This window comes from Dunckerocampus dactyliophorus, chromosome 2 (assembly GCF_027744805.1).
Source record: "Dunckerocampus dactyliophorus isolate RoL2022-P2 chromosome 2, RoL_Ddac_1.1, whole genome shotgun sequence".
In the NCBI taxonomy this organism is placed as follows: domain Eukaryota; kingdom Metazoa; phylum Chordata; class Actinopteri; order Syngnathiformes; family Syngnathidae; genus Dunckerocampus; species Dunckerocampus dactyliophorus.
In genome coordinates, this window is record NC_072820.1 from 21,940,712 (window position 1) to 21,962,252 (window position 21,541).

Below are 21,541 nucleotides of genomic sequence, written 5' to 3' on the forward strand. Positions count from 1 at the left end.
AAGGTCCCATGCCTTGATGGACAGCCAGTTGGATCCTCTGGCTCAGCGCTGGTGACATCTTTGAAGAACTTTCAAGTGACTGTCCAGCAAAGGCGCGCTGCGAGAGGGTTCACTTGTGCAGCTCAGAAATCTGACTGTGTTCAAAGACTGCCATCAAGAGATCATGACAGCGTGAAAACTTTCCAGAAAATGACATTGAAACCATATTTTTTTTCAAGATTTTGGCTTTTAAAGGCTGTGGTTGTAAACTTTGATCAGCTGATGAACACCTTATTTCACTTTAATGTTAAGTTTGGAATAAATTGCTGACACCAAAATGTTTTTTGTCCCACTTGCATTTCTTCTTTTTGCATTTTGAAGCTCTACTTAGAACCTTCTTAAGATCCAACAGTACGAAATGTAAATTCTTGCAATTTTACAACTGGTCTTAAAAATTTGACCAGGAGTGTATGTAGACACACATACAGGCCCAGTTTAACTGATGTGCTTGATAAGTACAGTACTAATATCAATGTACTGGTGGGAGAAACAAAATAGCACTCTGTCAAAAGTAAAGTGATATCAAGTAATAAAACCTATTATACTTGTGAATGTAAGCCAAGTATTTAACTCAAAGTTGTGTTGAGTTAAGTTTTCGTTCCTATCTTTCGTAATCACTCCATAAAAGGTAAAGTTAACGTAATTATAAAAAATGTCCGCAACTACCTTACCGCTAATAGTTTTTAAGGTCCCGCTGAAGCCACGCCCGCTGGTGGCTGTCATTATCTTACTTTCAGACTGGTGGGAGTGGACTCAAACAGCAACAGGTGCAGTACTTCCGTCCCAGCGCGCGCACAAAACACATTTTCTCGCTTCTTTCGTGTGTACGCATTATTTCGACGCTTTTGAAATTGTTTTACGACTTTAAATTACTTTTCGACGCTTCTAAATGTAGATGTCGCCATCTCACCAGAAGTTGCGAGGAAACGATTTCCCTAGTGATTATTGTTGTTGTAGTTTTTTAACCAAACTTTTATCCTCGCTGTAACAGCTGACACACCTGCTCAAGTTTAAACTTAAAGCAAATATTTGTATGATGTTTTTTAAGCATGGACATTTTTAACCAGCTGATGTGAAGGACACACGTTGTGGAGCCAGGATGGACCAATCGGTTCTGGATCGGAGTCTGGACTGTTTGCTGTTTGTGCTCATCTCTGGCAAGTTGTACAGTATGCTAACACGTGATAGCAAACTATTTTTGTCTTTTTCTTCAAAATAATAATAACATATCCTTCATCTTAAATCGGTACACCAGCACAATGTAATGGCACTTCATTGATTTATCCATTTGTTTATCTTGATTATATTGTAATTTGCAGTGGTGCATAACTGCACTGCATCACATTGGGAGCTGTTTTTAATATTTTGACCCTCTCCTTTAGTTAAATAGGGTAACCGAAATATTAGTATGCAGTATGGTGTGTACTGCAAACCAGGAAGTATGCAGTCATTTGGGGGCCCAAGACAAACCCAGTCATTGGGGCCCTCCACATCCTTGTACAGCACTGATTAAAAGTTTTTTTTTAATTGTATTTTATTTAAATTGTTACAAAAGGTGAGTATGTCATTTAGGCAAGTTTTTTTTCCTAATTTTCAAATCTGTTAGAGTTATCTGTCAGCTCAAGTTGTTAGTTACACAGCCATGTTCATATACCCCTCCCAAAAAGCATTTTACATATTGTTTATCATCTACTAACAAGTGTGAATATGAGAAAATTGTCATATTTCCTGAGATAAAATCCTTAAAATCCCCCTGGGGGATTATTACCTAACAAGTGAATCATCTCAACGCTTTTACTGTAATTGCTAAGAACATTAAACAACATTTAATATAGTTCACCACTTTAATACACATATCTTTGTGATGAAAAGCATCACTCAGCTTCATCTCTAGAATTACTGCATGCTCTGCGATTGACACTGACTGTAGCGATGCTGCTATCAAGAGCATCTGACTGTGGTCGCTAGGAGTGTGACAATATCTCGATATGGCGATAAATCTCGATGTTTTATCTCTCGATCGATTATCGATATGCGCCCGCCAATTATCAATAATTTTGATTTACATACGTTCACTATAAACTGCCTCACTCATTATTAGTTCCTTTTGTGCAATTCCTTGGCGGTCCACTAGTGGCAAGCGAAGTAAACACACAACAGGAGAGAGCATGGAGGACACGAGCGGAAAACAGAAGTTGAAAGATGCACCGGCAGCCTACAAGTCAAAATTGTGGATACATTTTAGGTTTTACAGTACTGATGGTGGAGCAAAGCTGGAGAAGGACTTTGCTATATGCAAGAACTGTTTACGTATACTGGAAACACAACAAATATGCACAGCCACTTGCAGTGCCATCACCCAGAGCTAGTAAGCCAAAAAGCCGTGGCTGTTAGCCTGACTCCTGGGCCTTGCCAGACCACCGTGGGGGCTCTACTTCAAGCAAAACTCACTTGCAACTTCCCCAGGTCAAAGTCGATCACTCACAGCATATCTGTACATATTTGCAATGATCTGCGGCCGTACAGTGTAGTCGGGAATGATGGGTTTCGCTTTATGATGCGCACTTTGGAGCCACGCTACGAAATGCCAAGTCGAAAACATTTCACCAAAAGCTTGTTGATCAAATTTTGTTGGTTCCTGCAAAATGTGCAGGTAGATGCCTTGCAGTAAATTTGCACTTTACAGAAATGGTGTCACTGTTTATAAAATAAGCTATAGGTTTGTTCCTGAAATGCTGCACTACAAGAGTGACTGTGTTAGAAAGACACTGATTTGTTTACAGGAATATTGCAATAAAAGTGCCTTAAGAAGACATTTGTTTACAGAAATGCTGCACTAAAATATTGTCACAAGACGAGAAGTGTTAAAGTGAAGGTGCCAAATAAACATTTTTTTTCCTCATTTTCAAATATCTGTTTTTCTCTTTAATGGTAGTATCGCAGATTATTGTAGATTGATTTCTTGACCAATACAGTATATCGATAATCGCTGTATCGCCATATCGTGAGATAATAGTTATCGTGAGCCTTGTATCGCGTGTCGTGTCGTATCGTATTGTATCGTATCGTATCGTGGGGAAACCAGAGGTTCCCACCCCTAGTGGTCGCGTGTCTACTTGTATTTGTACTTTATTTATCCCACAACGGGGAAATTCACTTGTTTTTTTTGTTGTTTTCACAGTCACTACGCTTGTTGTGACTGTGAAAAAGGTTGACACCTTTGGTAATTTTGATAATAACTATTTGTTTTCCTCTCGCCTTCTACTCTCCTCCGCTCCACTGGGGTAACTCTGCTTCATTTTTCTCCAAATTGTGCCAACAAGTTTGTTTCGCCAGTCATCCGGAATCTGCTCATGTGCAGTAACATGGAATAGTCCATTGCATGAGAAGGGAGGGAGGAACGATCGAAACAATCATGTGAGATTATGCGTTTTGATGTAGCTTGCAACATCCCAACTTTTACATATTATTTTAATATGCCATGTGTCAAAAAAAATGAGCTGCGGATTGCAAATGGCCCCCAGGTCACACTTTGGACACGGCTGATGTATGTGACATGAAGACTTGTGGTGAGTCTGAGACGGCAGCTTGATAAAGCTTGCAGGTGTTGATAAGAATATTGATCCCCAGGAGAGAAATCAGGCCTCCACTTGGCTGAGGAACACAGCTGGTGACACACTGAGGCGTGGGACGCAAACACCAGCTTGGGTGAAAAGGGCGTCACAGTCACAAAGTCAAACATTTGTACTTTGATTTCCCTTTTGAACCATAGCAGTTACTGATTTGTGAGTCTGATTAATGATTACGCTACCGATGTGGACCACACAGAAGCTCAATATGAGACACACTACCGGTGGGAAACATTTAAATGTGTCCACACACACGGTGCAGACAAATACAGACTTGTTTGAACACACCAGTTTGCTACCACACAAGATTTTCCTGTTTGGTGACACACACACACACACACACACACACACACACTTGCGGCTGCAGCTCACAATGATACATACCTTTACAGAACCATGAAATGCATAAAACACAATCTGATGAAATGTGTTTTAGAATTGAGCCCCCAAATGTGTAACATGGGATTTCACACGTTTTGTGTTTACACTGCTGACAAGTGTGCAGTTTTGATCACATCTGAAACTTTTCTTCAGCATTACAGCTTTGGGCCCTGTGTACACAAATCTAATACGATTTTTGTTTGGCACCTTATAAACAATATGTATTTCTATTTTTTCTAAAACAAATGTTTTACCTCATTTACTGCCAGGAAATTTTGATGCAGGATTGCCTTCCTATATCATATTACTAAATTGTTTGATCCACTATTAGGAAAATTATTCATCAATTAATTATTTTTTATTGTATTAAATTCATGTTACATGGCAGTTTTTTACATGTTTATATTTATTTAAACTGTGTTTAACTTTTCAACATTAAATACACAGCAAAAAAAGGAAAACAAAAAGTTTAGACTCAGTCAATAGCGCCTCTGCTGGTCGTGGACAGGTAGTGCACTCCATTTTGCCTCAGCAAGATTCTGTACTATCAACTGAATTGTCAAACAGATTGCTTATTATGTCATTCACATAAAACTGTAGATAAGGCAGTGTTTCCCATACATTCATATTTTTGTGGAGGCCTGCCACTAATACATTTGGACTGCCACAAATAGATTTGGTGCCACCTGTCTACCCACATTCATAAACATATTATTACACAGCTGGTCGGCCAGAGAAGAAGACAGATCAGGAGGGATCATTGTTGCCATTTTAGCAACTTGGTCGCTATACTTAGCGAGTGATCAGAGCCCTTTAGATACTTTTTCTAGTGAGGAGACTTTTGGAGAATCTGACATGAAAGCGCATTTTGTTCTTAACAAGCAGCGAGTGCTGCTGTGGGCCTCTTTACCATCTAAAAAAAAAATTAATAAATAATAAAAAAAAAAAACAAGTTCATTTGTAGTTCTAAACCTATATGTTTTGCTTTCCATGATTTTCATTTACTTTTTGCAAATGCATCATGGCCATTTATGCTGATTGCGGCATTATGCCACAAATAGTTTGCAGTACAGTGGGAAACAATATAAGGACACGGCACGCAAACAAGCAGACCAGTGAAAACATGTTTTAAATACCTCAGAGGAGGTAACGCCAGTTGTCAGCTCGTGTTTGGACGAGAAGTCGTAAGCTTGAAGAATGCCACATGGCCGCATTCTGTTCCGCCGCTCACTGGCTTTGCTTCACCACACCTGACGAGACGGATTTGGTGCCAAACATCACGTGAACACCCGAATGCAACACAAGCATGCAAACAAGATTGGTGATTCAACTTTCGTTTTCGTAATTTTTATCTGATCATATTTGAGAGTAGTACTTTATGAATGTGTCGATTCAACCTACTACTTGTAAAACCAATACTGGTGTGTATTCATGGTAATGTTAGTCACCAGTGACACGATTGACAAACAGCAGGTGGTCTCTTTGACCAGTCCTTGTGGGAAATAGCAGATAGAACCTGTTTGGAAAGAGGTGATTGGACGAAAATTGTGTGGAGTAGTGTTGTGGAGTCTCACAACTTTATACTGTAGTTTGGTGGAATAACTTAATACATTTTAAAAAATGTCACAAAAGATCCATAACCTGCACATTGGTGCAGTTGCATTTAAATACCAACAACTAGTGTTTTATCTAGTAAGCATTACGTTAACAAACCAATCAATCAAAAGCATACGTAACCAATAACAATTTTCTCCCTCCCTCCTCAGTGGCGTACGCTCAGTGCGTCTTCATCGAACCCCTTAAACTCGTCACCTCGCAGCGCTCCCTGGCCGAGAGTCTCACCAGGCTGCCATGTCGCTACCAGTGCCAGGTGGGTGAGCAGGTAGTGCAGGTCACATGGTACAAGGAGCTGCGGGACGGTACCAAGGATCAAATCATCACCGCCCACTTCATGGACGGACACACAGGTAGGAGGTACCACCTTGATGGCACCACTGAGCGGACAGTCTTTTGCGTCATTTTCTTCCTCCATCAGAGTTTGGACGCTACTCGGGCCGTGTGAGGTTTGAGAGTGGCAGCCCCACGGAGAACTCTGCGCTGCTCATCCCCAGCACGGAGGAGTCGGATGACGGCACATACACCTGCCACATCTCTACCTTCCCCAACGGGAACTTTGAGAGGCGCATCACGCTCACTGTCTGGAGTAAGAATCCCACGCTTCTTTGCGTTTTGCCACTTTTACGATTCAGACCTGACTAGTTTGCTGTTTTAACGGGTTGCCAAGGAAATCAAAAGTTAAAGGTCCACTATTAAAGTGTACTTTTGAATGATGTTCTAATAGTATTACATGTCTCTAGGTCCTTTATATGAGCACCTTGCATGAAAAAAAATCTTTCCTTTCTCACTTTGCTCCACTTTTGAGAAAGAGGCGCTCAAACACTCAGTTTTAAAGTTGTGGCTTTTCATGACATCATGAAGAAAACACCTCCCTCATGGACTTGATACCATCTCTGACTCGCCCCAGCACAAAAAAAGGCTTCGCTACACATCTTAAAATAAAGCCTTGCATTCTGCTAACTATCTGTCAGTCAGCTACTGACGTGGGAGCTGTAAGTTTGACCATTTAGTTTTTCTTCAGCAAATATGCTAACCTAGCATAATGTTGCTGTTAAAATGCGAGTGTAATGTTAGCACTGTAGCTCACATTGCTATGCTAGTGTTGCTACTGTTTGTGTTGTCCTGTCCCACTCCTTAATGTTACGTTGTTTGATGTGATTTATACCATCTATTATGTTGCACAAGTGCAGAATTACTGTGTATTTATCAAACGTGGATAAAGTACACAATAGCACTTCTTGGAGACACACTCTGTTGGAGAGAAGCGGAGACAAACACAGCTCATTAGCATTAAAGTTACAGACACACACAATGTGTCCCCAGTCGGGCTTACTAACAGCATTTTTAAACTGTCTAAATTCCAGCATTAAGGTTAACACACTTCCAATACACTATTGTGGCACCTCTGGCAAAACTTAGGGAAATTTTCTCAAAAGTCATCCTTTGTTTATCTGAAGACCCCCTCCCTCATGTCAATCAGTCACAGAAGGCAGTGCTGTGGTGTCACGTTTGTGCGCAGTTTCTGTTAGCTAAGCTTCCATGGGTTTTGCACCATTCTTTACCCCTTAAAGGCACAATGGCCATTGTTTATAGAGAATGCAAACTTCCTTCCTGTTTAGTGCACGCTCCAAAACGTGGGCAGATGCCGATGTTTGTCAGTCACGTTGTTTGTTCATGGGTGAATCACCACCGGGTTGAACCAGTCTGTTGTGGAGACTAAGAGGATAAAAATGTTTATGTGGAAACGTTTGAACTTAAGAAAGTTAACTTTTCCCGCCTGAGAGTTGTTGTTGCGTTAATAGAGGGACAACACAAACATAGCATTGGGTGTCTGTCTTAAATAAATGAGCTAATTACAGTCACTTAACGTAATTAAATATGATGTTATGTTGAGAGGATGTTTATTGTTTTGGACTTTTTTTTAAGGTAAAAACATTATCTCACTCATTCTTTTCACTGTTGTAATAAAGTGATTAAATGTTGTGAAAAGGTACTGCAGTGCATCCAAAAAGTATGCACAGCGCTTCACTTTTTCCACATTTTGTTACATGACAGCCTTATTCCAAATGATTCAATTCATTTTTTTCCTCAAAATTTTACGCACAATACCCAAAAATGACAACATGAAAAAAATTTTTTTTGAAATGTTTGGAAATTTGTTAAAAATAAAAAAAGGATTGCAGCCTCACATATTTTTGAATATGATTCCCCTGTTCCTCTTTGCGGCACCTCTCAAGTGCCATCAGGTTGGACGGGAAGTGTTGATGCACAGGTATTTTTACATCTCTTCCGACATGTTTAATCAGAGTCAAGGACTGAATACGTTCCGGATGTACTGTTGATGAACAAGCTAGCATCATGCAGTTCCCCTCTTAGCCAACAGGGGACAGCGTATAATGTTAGCGCCATGTGCCAATAGCACCAAAGGAATGGATGCTAACTTTAATGAATGAAAAGGTTGATAATGATGAATTTTAAAAACCCTCTCCCCCTTTTGGCTTTCAGTTCTACCCATTTCCTCCCTGGAGCCGGTGGTCCTGACGGAGGGCCAGACATTCCGCATCGCCGCCTCATGTCGCGCCGTGGGCCGCCCGCTCCCCACCCTTTCCTGGGACACCGACCTGCCGGGCCTGTCGCAGAACCGCACCAACGAGGGCGGCTCCGTGTCCAGCTACTACTCCCTCCACCCGCTCCGCAGCATGAACGGGAAGCGACTCGACTGCCTGGTGCGGCATCCCGCCCTGGAGCGCCCACGGAGGATAACCAACCAGCTGGTGGTCCACTGTGAGTACACTTAGGAGGGATGAATATATGAATGCTGTGTAATACATCATAACATATCATAGCAGTCCCCAGTTACCCTGTGGCTGTCAGTAGAGTAGGCAGAACGATGTAATGTTTTTCTTGGAAAAAGTCCAAATATTTTGGATGCAGTAACTACGTTTTTTGAGCAAGAAAACGACACACTTGTTGAGTTTCTTTCATCACAACTGGAACCTATTAGAAAATTCACTGCTATTACATCAATAATTAATTCATTTTGGTTTTAATATATGCCAAGAGCCAATGAAAAACAAACAGCGGGGCAAAAATGGCCCATTGGTGACACTCGCTCATAAAAAATGAGCACATCCCTAATAAAGACAAAGAAACAAATGTATCTGTGTATGCCATTTAAGACATAAATAATACTCGTGCTTGTGTATGTTTCCAGGCGTGTGGACCATTATTATATGACTATTATTAGGATTATTATGTTGTGAGATAAATAATTATAAAATAATATAAAAGCCCGTTGTTGGCGGTCAACTTTGGTGCGTGTTACTAGTGACACCTAGTGGCCAGTGTAGACTACAGTTCATCAACATTTTGTATTGCCTTAAACTGTATTTGTATTTCCTTTCATTTAGAACATTTTTATGCTTGAAAATGCTTAATTTAGGCCAAGAATACAGACAATTTACTTAAATATGCATTTATTTTTTTTTTACTAATAATAGGCCGTATTCAATCACGAAACAGCAATCAATTATTAATTTTGTGAGGGAGAGATGTTCTAACCGCGATGGAGCAAGGGATGACTGTATACATAATAAGGTTACAGTTGAAGAACTACTCTGTATTCATTATAAATGACGTGCTCGTGTTTAGGGACCTTCCTGTCTTTGTGTTTAATACTGCTCTTGCTGTCTGCATGTTTGTCCTTTCTGTGTATGTCCTTATGAGACCCCCCAGACGCTGACATCTCTGCGTCAACGGACGACTGGTTCGCCGGGTTGGAGCAAATGACGCTCGCCTGCGACGTCGGAGACGGCTTCCCCGCGCCCCAAAACATCACCTGGACATGGTGAGACATGCACATCTGACCTAAGCTTCCACAACAGACGTGGTGCAGTTAAAAGTTAGGAGAAGAAAGAAAGCAGGAGGGCCTATCCTCTCACTAGCAGGAGAGGTGTGCTTCACCATGCTGGAACACAACAGTTAGACATACTGTAGTGTACCAGCCCACAATCAACATGAAAGTCTGCACCGCACAATGCAAACCAAGAGCATGGAAATAAAAGGTTAAAGTTGTGATGCTGATGAGAGGGAAGTGCTCCAAAAACAAACTTAGACACGTTTTCTTTTCTAATCTGGATTAAAAGCAGTGTGTGCATGGTCATAAACAGTAGTGTTATTGTTCCTGGTACCTTTTACTACTGCAAGATGTCCAATTTTAGGCTCTTGGTCCCACACTGGCAGACAAATCTTGCACCGCTAAGCTTATTTTGTGTGGACAAATGCATGTAGCACAAAGTGTGAATACCCTTTTTGATGTCACTGAATGGAGTTCACGAACAAGTATCATAGCCTTGCCAATGCTCAGAAAACACATCTCTGTTCCAATTTCCTTTTTTTTTGTTTTTTGTTTGTTTTTAATAAGCCAAACTATCATCCCGGATCCCAAAATGTAACAATTTTGACAAAAGTGAATATACAGTGTTTCCCATAGGACCGTAATGTATCTGTGGTGTAGGTGTGCCGGGGTGTGTGTGAGGTGGTGGGGGGTGCAGATAATTTGCAAATTATACAACACTCCAGACACAGTGGAGATTTTCGTTTGTGTGTGGACGTGGTCAAGGGAGCTTTTTGATTCATGTCATAAGGAATTGACTTACGGGTGTTTCATTTCATTCATTTTGTGCAGCGGTATATGTGCGTGTGTTTCCTGGGCTCTGTGTAAGTGTGTGTTGATTGTAAAGATAATGCACAGGTCATTGTACATCTAATACATTACTATATTGATGATTGATTGCGTTATAATGTGCGACCAAGTTAGTTGTGGTATGTGTGTATGAGGTAGGGCAGCGCCATGTATTTGCGGCGGACTGCCACAGATATATGAATGTATCGGAAACACTGCTATGTCTGTAGGACTGCACACTTCATCTGTAAGTTTCATCATCACCAAATGCAGTTCATTTAAATGAGCAATAATTCAATAATTCACACAAGGCATCAATATTTTGATACCAACACCTAATTGCTTACTGTTGTTAGTTAGTGTAAGGATTTGCACTGAATTTAGTGCGTACAAAAGCTAAAAAAACATCAATATACACACTATTTTTAACCGTCAAAGGCTAGAAGGTTAAAAAGGTATGCATGAGAATAAAGTAAAGTCACACTTCTAGAATCCTGAGAAATGATGATAATACATGATAACAGTTGCCTCTGAGGCGTTTGTTGTTCAAAACGTGATGCTAGTATGTGCAAATGTACACACTAATGATGCCTGAGTCTTGCAGCTCCATTTATATCTACCATCTCCTTTCCACTCCTCCACCGTGCAGAGCAACTTTGCAAAGTTCAGGTGGGCCTCATGAAACGGGAGCCACTTTTGTGTGGGATGAATGGATGGCGGTCTAGCAGCGAAATATAGTCTGAAAGTGGAACTGAGGCAACATGATCCATCTCGGTGGACTTGTTTCTTATATTATGTTGATTGAGTTGCCTTTTTTAATGCTTCATGCTGATCCAGTGTTCCATTGTATTCGGCACTCAGAGCTGACATTTCATATACTATATTTGTGTGTTTGCTTCGTGCTCTGACACTTCTTCAGCCAAAAAGAATAAATGCATGAGTCAGCTTTTGTGTGTGCGACAACTCTGCTAATGAACGCTAACATTTTTTCCAACAGGAGGGGTGGAGCTTTGCCAGACGGCGTCTCGATGGTCGGAGGAAAACTGACGTTCGGACGAGGCCTCCGTCTGAATGACAGTGGCCTCTACAAGTGTGTGGTGACAAACGCTGTAGGCGCGGCAAAGGCAGAGTACTTGATGACGGTGACAGGTGAGATGTTTTTTCATTATTAAAATAAAAGGACAATTTGTGTTTTAGAGGTAGGGAATGATCACATACTATAAGTTGAGTTGTCAGACACCTTTTGCAACTTTGTCCCCTCCTTGTGGTGGATTTTACTACTTACACTTGCCAGTTATTAAGTATTGGATTTTGTATCTAATTTTTCCTTTACAAAAACAAAAAAGCTCACTTTTGAAGTATTTCTTTAACAATATTATTAGTTTACTTGTTACATTATTTGTCAACTTAATTCATTTTTATGATTTCATTAAAGTCTGGATTTTCTCCATAATATGCAAACATCATGAACCATCATGAAAATACCCTCACTATATTATAAAAAATTAAAGTGACGGAATTGGAATACATAAATATAAATGAAAAAAGGTGAGCATTATTATCTGTGTAAAGGCAGAATGTGAATGTATGCGTCCCTGATGAAGTGGCCAGTGAATGTGCAGATGCATGAGAGCGATGTCGTCCACAGTGCGAACACATCATCACAGTGCGAACACATCACATATGTTTGTTAGCCTTTTTCCTTGCAGAGAAATCCCATCGCAAGGACACGTCCTCGTCTGACAGCCTGCTGCTGATCATCATCAGCGCTTCGGCCGCTGCCATCGTCCTGGTCCTGGTTGTCGCGGTGCTGCTAATCCTCCGCCACCATCGGCACCGCAACAAGAAGCTGGAGATGGAGCTCAGCGAGAAAACGTGAGCCCTGGGCCATTGGGGAAAAAAATGGCTACCTTGATTCACACACTTTTTAAAAATTTTACAGTGGAACCCCTGTTTTTGTACGCCCTGATTTTCATAGGATTCAGTTTTTTATGAAAATTATGGTAAAAAGATATGTCTCTTTTTGTACATTGTCTCAATTATCATACGGCCAAACAGTGCGTCTAACAAACAATTTCAGACGACAGAGGCCTCCATGTTGGTGTTTACAGAAAACCCACACACACTGACCAATACCTACTTTTTGATTCACACCACCCACTACAGTAGAACACAGAGCTGATAATGTTCCCACCAGCCCACAGACCAAAGAGAAAGCGCATAAGCACCTAAGGGATGCCCTTAAAACCTGTGCTTACCTCAGCTGGTCGTTTGTGAAAAGTGCATCTCGTTCCAGAAGGAACAAAAACAAGGTGGATGAGGAACAAAAGAGTAACCGACACAGTAACATTGTCATCCCGTATCTCTCAGGCCTATTTGAAAAACTCAGAAGAATTTTTAACAAACACAACATACAAGTACACGTCAAACCTGCTAACACCTTGAGACAGAGGTTGGTACACCCCAAAGACAGGACACCCCATACCCAGAAGAACAATCCGGTGTATGCTGTCCAGTGCAGTGAGGAATGCACCGATTTTTACATTGGGGAAGCCAAGCAGCCACAGAGCAGGCGCATGGCACAACACAGGCGGGCTAACTGTTCAGCTCAAGACTCTGCGGTCTACCTGCACCTCAAAGATAAAGAGCACTCTTTTGAGGACAAAAATGTAGACATTTTGGACAGAGAAGAAGAATGGTTTGAAAGTGAGGGAAGCCATCCACGTTAAGGTAGAGAAACCATCTGAACAGAGAGGGGAGGTCTACGACGCCACCTTTCTCCCACATACAATGCTGTCCTTTCATCCCTTCCTAAAAGACTCAGTCATTTAGCCTGTAAGAAATTAACAAGGCAGAGCCAACTTGTTTGCAGATGGGTCCATGACCTCTCCATTGTATCGTAACGATTTTCATTTGAAACCTACTGGAGAGCCAACCATTCCTGTCTGGAACATGCCTTCTCCTTTAGAAGAAAAATAGATTCAGACTAGAGCGGCCTATCTAGTCTGACTGGTGTGTGTCCCACCTAGTCTTTGGCATGAACTAGACTAGAGCTGTCCTATCTAGTCAGACTGGTGTGTGTCCCACCTAGTCTTTGGCATGAACTAGACTAGAGCTGTCCTATCTAGTCAGACTGGTGTGTGTCCCACCTAGTCTTTGGCATGAACTAGACTAGAGCTGTCCTATCTAGTCAGACTGGTGTGTGTCCCACCTAGTCTTTGAGCATGAACTGATGAAGCCTGCTCAGATGAGAGGCGAAACAACTTCTAAGACAACCTGAACAGTCCAGTTGTGATTGATTGAATGCCCTGAAAAAGCAAGATGGACGATCTGAAATAATAACCCACCATGAAGCCAAAGAAAGTTGCAAAGTGTAGCATGCTGCTTTGGGGTAGCACAGTCACAGCAGTGACCCCTTTATGTCTTGTGCCATAAAGTGCTGTCTTTCGCATGTATTTGATGGAATCAGTTAATGTAAACAAACTGACTAGTGATTTAAAAAAAAAACAAAACATCACTGAACATGGTGTGCGTGCGTGCGTGTTTGGGTGTGGAAAAAAAACGTCCCAGGGAATTGTGATCTCAATTCTAAGAAAATTGTGCTTGACATTTTTTGCTGAATCGTGCAGACCTAATGGGAAAGGTATTGACTGTATTGTTTCTAATCAGGGAGGAAATCAACAATTTGTCCAGACAAGCTTCCTTCAGGAGGCTCAACTCTCTCAGCTCTGACCCACGAGTGCAGGTACACACACATATAACGCACACTTGGTCATTACGAGAATTAATGAGGATTAACTGGAAAAATAGGGGTCATTTCTAAAAACAGAATCCGCTATACATATAATCCTAAACATTGTGTTATGTACAGTGGTGTGAAAAAGTGTTTGCTCCCTTCCTGATTTATTATTTTTTTGCATGTTTGTCACAGTTAAATGTTTCAATCCATCTATTTTCTATGCCGCTTATCCTCACTGGCTCACTCGGCTCACTGGAGCCTATCCCAGCTGACTTCGGGCGAGAGGCGGGGTACACCCTACACTGGTCACCAGCTAATCGCAGATGTTTCAGACCATCAAACAAATTTAAATATTCTTCAATGACAACACAACTAAACCACAAAATGCTGTTTTTAAATGAAACTTTGGATTATTAAAGGAGACAAAAATCCAAACCTATATGGCCCTGTCACACCACTGTAGATACAGTATATTAATTTCCACTTTATTCTTGTGATATTTGGTGAATTCCTGTTGAAACTGTTGAAAGTTCCTGCAAAGTTTCCCAACATTTTCTCACTTCTTCCCAGGCTGAAGATTACGCACTGCTCAGGTCAGACAGCCGCATGAAAAACAGCCAAATGTCACTGGTGAGTTCCCAGTACGTGTACACGTGCATGATGTTTTTACACTTTATTGCTACTTACTGGTGGGATTCAAACCCACGGACACTTCAGCGTCCTTCAGGCTGGTCGTCAGCTGGGGTTCATGATGCCCTAGACATGAAATAACACCCACACAGTCACCTTTACATTTGTATTACCCAATATGGTAGATAGAATCAAAGAAAATAAGCCATTTAAGACATAAGTAAAACTCATGCTCTTGAGTGCTAAATATAAATGTGTTCCGGACGTGTGGACAGGAAGTGACGTTGGGGGTTCAGAGTTTTTTGCTGGATTACGACCAAAATAGTAACCTGCGTTGTTATTATTATTATTATTGTTGTGTCTGCCTTATTAAACCTGCAATAAAAGCCTGTTGTTCCGGCGATCAGGTCTGGTGCTTGTCTCACTGAACAATCACTCACACCTAGTGATTGATGTAGAATGCTACATTCACAATTTGAATACATCTGAAATCTTATACATGTATTTGAGTTAATTTAGCCATTTTTATGCTAGACAGTGCTTAATTTAAATATAATAAAAAATGTAACATTTGCTTAAGTATGCATATTTTTTTACTAATAGGCCATACTCAACCATGGAATGTGATGAAGCATGATTTATTAATATATGTTTGAAACACCGTGATAGAGTGACGCTGCGAAATTCAAACCACAATGTGGTGAGAGATGACTGTACTGTGTACTGTATGCCTCTAATTATTAATGTGTAAAACTGCATTTAAAATGTGTTTAATAACTGAGGCATATTATAGGGTATATCATAGGGTAAGGCATTTTTTGACCTTTTTATGGGTTTTAAAGCTTTTTTTTGCCACTTCAAGACACCCCCCCCCCCAAAAAAAAAATCTACAGTATTGCTATGATATGTTGAGATGTATTTACCGGTGTCTTACTTGCCTGCAGGAGAGACCCATCTACAAGGGAAGCCAGTCCACTCTCGGTGGCCGATGGGCACCGGTGGTGGGGTTGGAGGCGGATTTGATGGGGCGCCCCGTCACCTGGCATGAGGGTGAAGACAACCCCAGTGGGGTGGGGATTAACGGCGAGAAGGAGGCGCACAGGAGGCGGGTTGGGACGTATCTGAAGAGCAGCAACATGTCGCTGGTACTGGTCAGCGTCCGTCTTAACTATCACCTGAATAGATTTGACGTGATCAAATTGGGCAAGTAAGGCTGCATACCACTAGGGGGCAGTATTTAGCACTACTGTTAATTGTTTCTGCCTAATACTGCTGTCAATATTTTGGTGAGAGTAAATCAAAAATCGGAATAAAGCATATGAAAATCTAAAAAAATATTTGTAATGAGATGGCTGTCAAATCTTATCCAGTTTGAGCGGAAAAAGTCTGATCTGGATCCAAATCGACTCCCACTCACTCATTTTGTTTCTGTCCACCCACAGGACTCTGGTCTTCCTTCCTCCCAGCTTCCTCTGAAGGACCAGCCAGATGATGCCGTTGGACCAAGAGAGGGGGACCTGGCCCTCATCGGCGAGGTGGCTGTCCCCCCACAGATAGAAAGCTGGAGCCCCTCCCAGCTGACACCGCCGGGGGAGCTTGAGGACGAGGAGGATGGCAGCTCGTACCATCTGTCTGAGGCGCTCACCAGTCACTTCTACTACAGTAACGGCGTCCTCAGGCCCAGGCCACACGGCAACGCCATTCTGCTGCACCCTCATGGTCAGGTGATCTAGAGAAGGTCCCCCCCAATATTTGAGCTCCATGGCTTGCTGGACCAGCCAGAATGACCCTCATGGATGGACTGTGGTCCTGAATCTATGCACTCCCAGGGAGCTTTTTTTTTGTACAAAATAACCTGACAATCTATAAGAGACAGTCACCAGTTTGAAACCTCCAGACTCAAAACAGATTAACGCATGCGTGCACTCTTGAAGGCACACAACACTACTTGTTGTTACTGATGCTGTCCCATTGCAAGGCCTCGGGCACGTCCTGATTTTTTTCGTTTCCTACATATCCTCATAATAATGGCAGTATGGTTTTAGAGCAGTGATCTCCAACACCCGGGCCGCGGCCCGGTACCAAAGAAAAAATAACTTCCATTATTTCATTTGTTTTAATGTTTTATTTTGAAAAGTGGCCGGATTTTCTCTGTTACATCCGTCTCACTTGACGCATGTCCATTGTGCGTGTGCTAACTTTCTCTCGCCGCACAGATATACTACTACTGTATTTTTACCATTTTTCTTTCACCTCATATTTGGTGTCAAATGCTGATACTATGTGGGAATGCATAAAGGTAAGTTTTGATGACTTATTGAGTGCTAATGTGCACATTTGTCTGAAGTTAATTCATGCTAGCACACTGCCTTTTACCACACACGTCAAACAGCGATGTAATGATCTCACTGGAAAAACTTGGCTGGAACTTGAACTGTTGGATGGTGGGTCGGCATTCATTTTGTGCTTTTAATTTGATGTTATTCATGTCTTAGTTTTATACAATACATAATAAATAAGATAAATTAGATCGCTATAATGTACGAACCCCTCGGCACCACCCCACTCCCCCGGTCCGCAGGAGATTTGTGGCAACACAAGCCGGTCCGTGGGTCAAAAAAGGTCATTTCATTCTAGATCCACACATGTTGTCCAAATAATGATATGGACGAACCTCAAAACCACTAAGAAATTGACTTATATTTCCCTTTTATATGGTTATCATTACACTTGTCCTAAATTAATCACTGAAGATTATACTGACATCAGGCATGATGATGGTTTGAAGTTTTGACTTTTGAGGCAGACTGTCTAAAATTTTCGGTTGAATTCCAAATTTGATCACCTTTTGGGTTGTTTGGAGGTTCTACTGTGTCATTTTAGTAATCATAATAATACATGTTCCACATGCATTATTACTGTGAAAGGGGCATCGTGCTTTGAATACTCAAGATGGGCCTCAGTGTTACAACGTATATAAATTAAACATAAATTAAATAACAAATTAAAATAGACAATTAAAACATAAAGACATAAATTAAAAACTTATTTTTGGACCATAACAAGACTCATTTGAGAACTAGCTACAGTGGGGGCCGTGGCAGAAGAATACACTCTGTGCTCAATATTGGCCACACTTGGTCGCAACTATCGCGACCATCATTAAGGATGGATGTTGTAAGAAGACAAGGATGTAGTCTTTATTGCAGGCAGTTGTTGGCGAACCGTGCCAAAACAACATCAGCAAACTCAACTGTCCTCTCAGCATGCACCCACACGCACGGTCAGGACTAATGTCACTATCACAGCTTCAGAGTGCCGGAAATCACAAAACTCTAACAATGCATGTAACTGCCAGGTTGCTACAGCATCGTTGTGTATATTAAAATATCTGCTTCTATGAAAGTGAGAGTAATAACTAAGCAGTGTAGTTTTTTTAAACTTCCTGTTTCATTTAATTCTTGTTTTTAGTGTTTTGATGACTGTATTTTATGTCCATGTTTTCTGTGTACAGTACGTGTCGTTTGTAACCCAATCGACCACCTGTTTTATCGTTTTTAGCACTCACTGGCCATTAGGTACACAATGTAATTAAATCCAATCCAAATATTCTGCTGTTTACAAAGATAACGTAGTCTATTAAAATGCAGTGGTGACGTTTGACACAAAAAACATTTGTTTTTGAGCTGTCAATTGTCAAGCTATATTTGAATCTGTAGTTTTTGAGAAGAATGTCAAATATTTAGTACAACTTTTCTACCTTTTGTTTGATTGCACTCAGGTGTAGACCACCATGCTTTTATACTGATAGGTTTTGTCCAGTGACAGCTGGAACCATGAGCTTGTGAATGTTTATTCTTCAAAGCACAGCATTAACACCAAAGTTCTTGTAGTGTTAGGAAGCACATGATCACAAACAACTTGTATGCATCAGGATCGGATACATGTCTGTATGTAGATTTAAGGAATACAGTGCTATCTCAGTTTTCGACAAAAATTATTGCTAAAAATATGTCTCGGTTTTTGTGTGGCCAAACATTGGCTTAACAAACTTGCCCTTGTATCATTCAGAGAAATCGAGTTCCCAAACAAAGAATCCCATGCGTTGGTGACTCAGTCTTGTGGCGTTATGAATACCCTATGGGAGTCCAACTGTGTTCATAAAGTGTCTTTGTTACAAAATGTGCTCTCAACTCCCACCCAGAAATCATTGTTCCCCAGTTCAATCTCCTGTGTATGTCATCAGCGGTTGACTTCTGTAGTCCTTTGCTAACTACCACACTTAGACCACAAGGTTTTTTTTTTTTTTTATTGCATACAGGTACAGCTGCAAAATAACCCAAAGAAAGTTGCAAGTGCCAGCACTATTGAAATCAAGAAATAACTCACTGCAAAACACGGTGGTGTCCGTGTGGCTCTCCCTTCCCCTCCTCCCACTACGCTCTTTGTCTTTGCCAACAAGTCTTCAATAAAGGTAAAAGTGATGTTTAGAATGTTTATCCATTTCATTCATCATTTATATGCATTTCACATTGTTTTCTGCATGTAATTATTGTCTATAAAAATGTGTTTTGTGTTAACATTTGTGGCAGTCAGTAAAGGATTGATTGGATTTACATTATTTCTTCTGGGAAAAATTTATTCCGTTTTCGAACAGTTTGGACCCTTTGGAATGGGTGAATAACAAAAGCCGAGGTACCACTGTATGTTAATATTTCTGTCATTTTTTGTTTTTAAACAGTGGGGAGCAGAAAATTTGTTGTTATGGAGAGCACAGTGGAAAAGTAGTTCGCAATACAAGTGTTTTTGGTCAGTGGGAGAAGGCCGGAGAGAACCCACACAAGCTTGTGCCACAGTTCCAATAAAAGTGCTGTGTAATGAATTAAAAGTTATGCTCCACTACAAGGCTCAGAGAGTGGGGGTCAAGCAGAGATTTGGGCCGACCCCTCTTTGTGCGTGCGCTGGTGCGTACGCAGGTTGCTCCTCTGGGAGAAACACTTGCCGCAAGTGTCACACGTGTACGGCTTCTCCCCTGTGTGAATGCGCTGGTGGATCTCCAGGTGGCTGACACGGTCAAAGCTTTTGCCGCAGAACGGGCAGATGAACCACTTTTCTTTGACGCGGCCGCTGGCCGTGCTTTTGGGCAGCCTGGGGTCGCTAAAGACGAAGACTCTGTTATGTGGACTGAATGCTCTGATGGACTCTTCTCTGTCCTCACCCTGACCCGGGTGTACTTGTCTTAAAGTCCCAGGACCTCTGGTCTGACTGGAAGTACCGTGTCTGGCTCCCATGATCAAGCTTTCTGAGAAGGCCGCCTCTGCAGAACCATCAAGAATGTCCAAGGCGTTCTCGATGAACAGGATTTCCGAGTCAAGATTCTGGGAATTTGGTGCCAGAAAGTAGTCAGACTCCTCTGTGGTGTCGCTGTCTCCCACAGAAACTGAGGACCACTGGTGGTTCTCCTGGTCCTCTGAAGAGTCGGCGGGTTGATTGCCGCTGTGCTCACAGTCCGATAGCTGCTCCACAATCATGATGTCGTCCTCATCTTCCAGCTTGACAGGGCGGTCTTCTTTGGTTCTGTCACAGGTCCGCATGCTCGGGTTCTCCTCGGACTGGGGGGGCAGTGCCGCTGTTCTCTGACTGGCGGAGGTGTCAGTCTTCTCTTTAGGGCTCTGCTCTGAAGACGACCCCACTGGCTCAGAAACTGGACCTGGACGAACAAGAGCCGCGTGAAGAAAATCCCGTATCGCAGTGAAGGAGTGTTTTGCACTGCAGCCTTAGGGCAAGGTTTGATTCTAGGTGGATATTTGCATGAAGTTCCTCCACCCAACAAATACCACTTACAGAAATACTGCCCAACATACTTTAATTAGGTTATGTCCACTTTATGCACTCCATCACTAATATGTGCAGATGTCTTTATTTTAGAAGTCACAATGTGTCATCACATTGTTGCAAACGTTAAATACTTTGAAGACCCACAACTCAATGTATAAAGGTTAAAAAACGTGCTGCAATTGTGTTTACCATCGGTGGTAGTAGTGGGCGGCGGCGGCGGCGGCGGCGGCGGCGGCTTGTGTTGCTGGTCTCTCTTGGAGGAGCCAAATGGCAACATCTGCGGAGCTTGTCGCTGGTTTTCAAGCAGCTTCCTCTCCAAGGCTTCCACCTCCCGGTCTCTCCGGCGTAGCTCGGCGTGGACGAGCGCAAAAGCGTCCTCCCACAGTTTGGCTATCTCCAACACGGCCGCTTGGGCGAGCGTGTCCATGATGGAGGCTAGCTTGCTCTGGAAAGCCACACCGTGAGCCATGCAGGCCCCCTGTTGTATTGACATGGCTGGCGGTAAAGTATGTTTTAAGTGAAATAGCTGCTAAAACTACAACTTACAGGTTACCGTTTATGTTTTTTTAGCACATTACTGTGGCTCCAAAACATTGCTGTGATGGTGGTGTCATCCAACAGAACAAGGAAGCGCTCGCCGTCATGTGATGTAAATCTACGGCGTAGGCGAGGGGACAAAATTCAAGTCGACACAAAGTCAGCACTTTGAAGTTCTACTTAGGCTCGGATATTAATGTGTTTAGCGCAACGTTGTGAGTGTATTTCAATTTTTTAAACATATATATATTAAATTAATTGTATCGGCGAAGCACATTTTAGAAGTGTATTAAGCCGTGTCTTCTAATTTTGTCCACCAGATGGAGCTACAGTTGCAAAGTGCACGTAAGGGTACCTTGTTTCCAAATAATTTTAATAATTGCCTAATAACGTTTGATTCCCATGCTCCATGTTGTTTTATGAATGGACTATAATCTTATGTAGAGT

General features: G+C 41.8%; 2 protein-coding genes across 5 annotated transcripts; one reads left to right on the forward strand and one right to left on the reverse strand.

Annotated features, from left to right (window-relative positions):
* The first annotated feature begins 797 nt into the window (after positions 1 to 797).
* nectin4b (nectin cell adhesion molecule 4b) lies at positions 798 to 19,523 on the forward strand. Of its 4 annotated transcripts, none has more exons than XM_054768747.1 (11): positions 798 to 1,196; positions 5,816 to 6,016; positions 6,085 to 6,252; positions 8,172 to 8,450; positions 9,393 to 9,513; positions 11,348 to 11,499; positions 12,045 to 12,225; positions 14,020 to 14,095; positions 14,660 to 14,719; positions 15,664 to 15,870; positions 16,162 to 19,523. In XM_054768747.1, exons 1-11 carry the CDS (start codon positions 1,139 to 1,141, stop codon positions 16,450 to 16,452), a joined length of 1,794 nt encoding a protein of 597 aa, XP_054624722.1. In that variant the 5' UTR covers positions 798 to 1,138; the 3' UTR covers positions 16,453 to 19,523. The 4 variants fall into 4 exon arrangements, with proteins under 4 accessions (XP_054624722.1, XP_054624724.1, XP_054624723.1 ...); XM_054768749.1 differs by having other exon boundaries at positions 9,402 to 9,513; XM_054768748.1 differs by having other exon boundaries at positions 15,664 to 15,864; positions 16,162 to 19,522.
* On the reverse strand, positions 18,464 to 21,346 carry LOC129177522 (zinc finger and SCAN domain-containing protein 2). Its single transcript, XM_054768752.1, has 2 exons — positions 20,747 to 21,346; positions 18,464 to 20,429 (listed from the first exon to the last, which is right to left on the reverse strand). Exons 1-2 carry the CDS (start codon positions 21,048 to 21,050, stop codon positions 19,642 to 19,644), a joined length of 1,092 nt encoding a protein of 363 aa, XP_054624727.1. The 5' UTR covers positions 21,051 to 21,346; the 3' UTR covers positions 18,464 to 19,641.
* Positions 21,347 to 21,541: the final 195 nt, after the last annotated feature.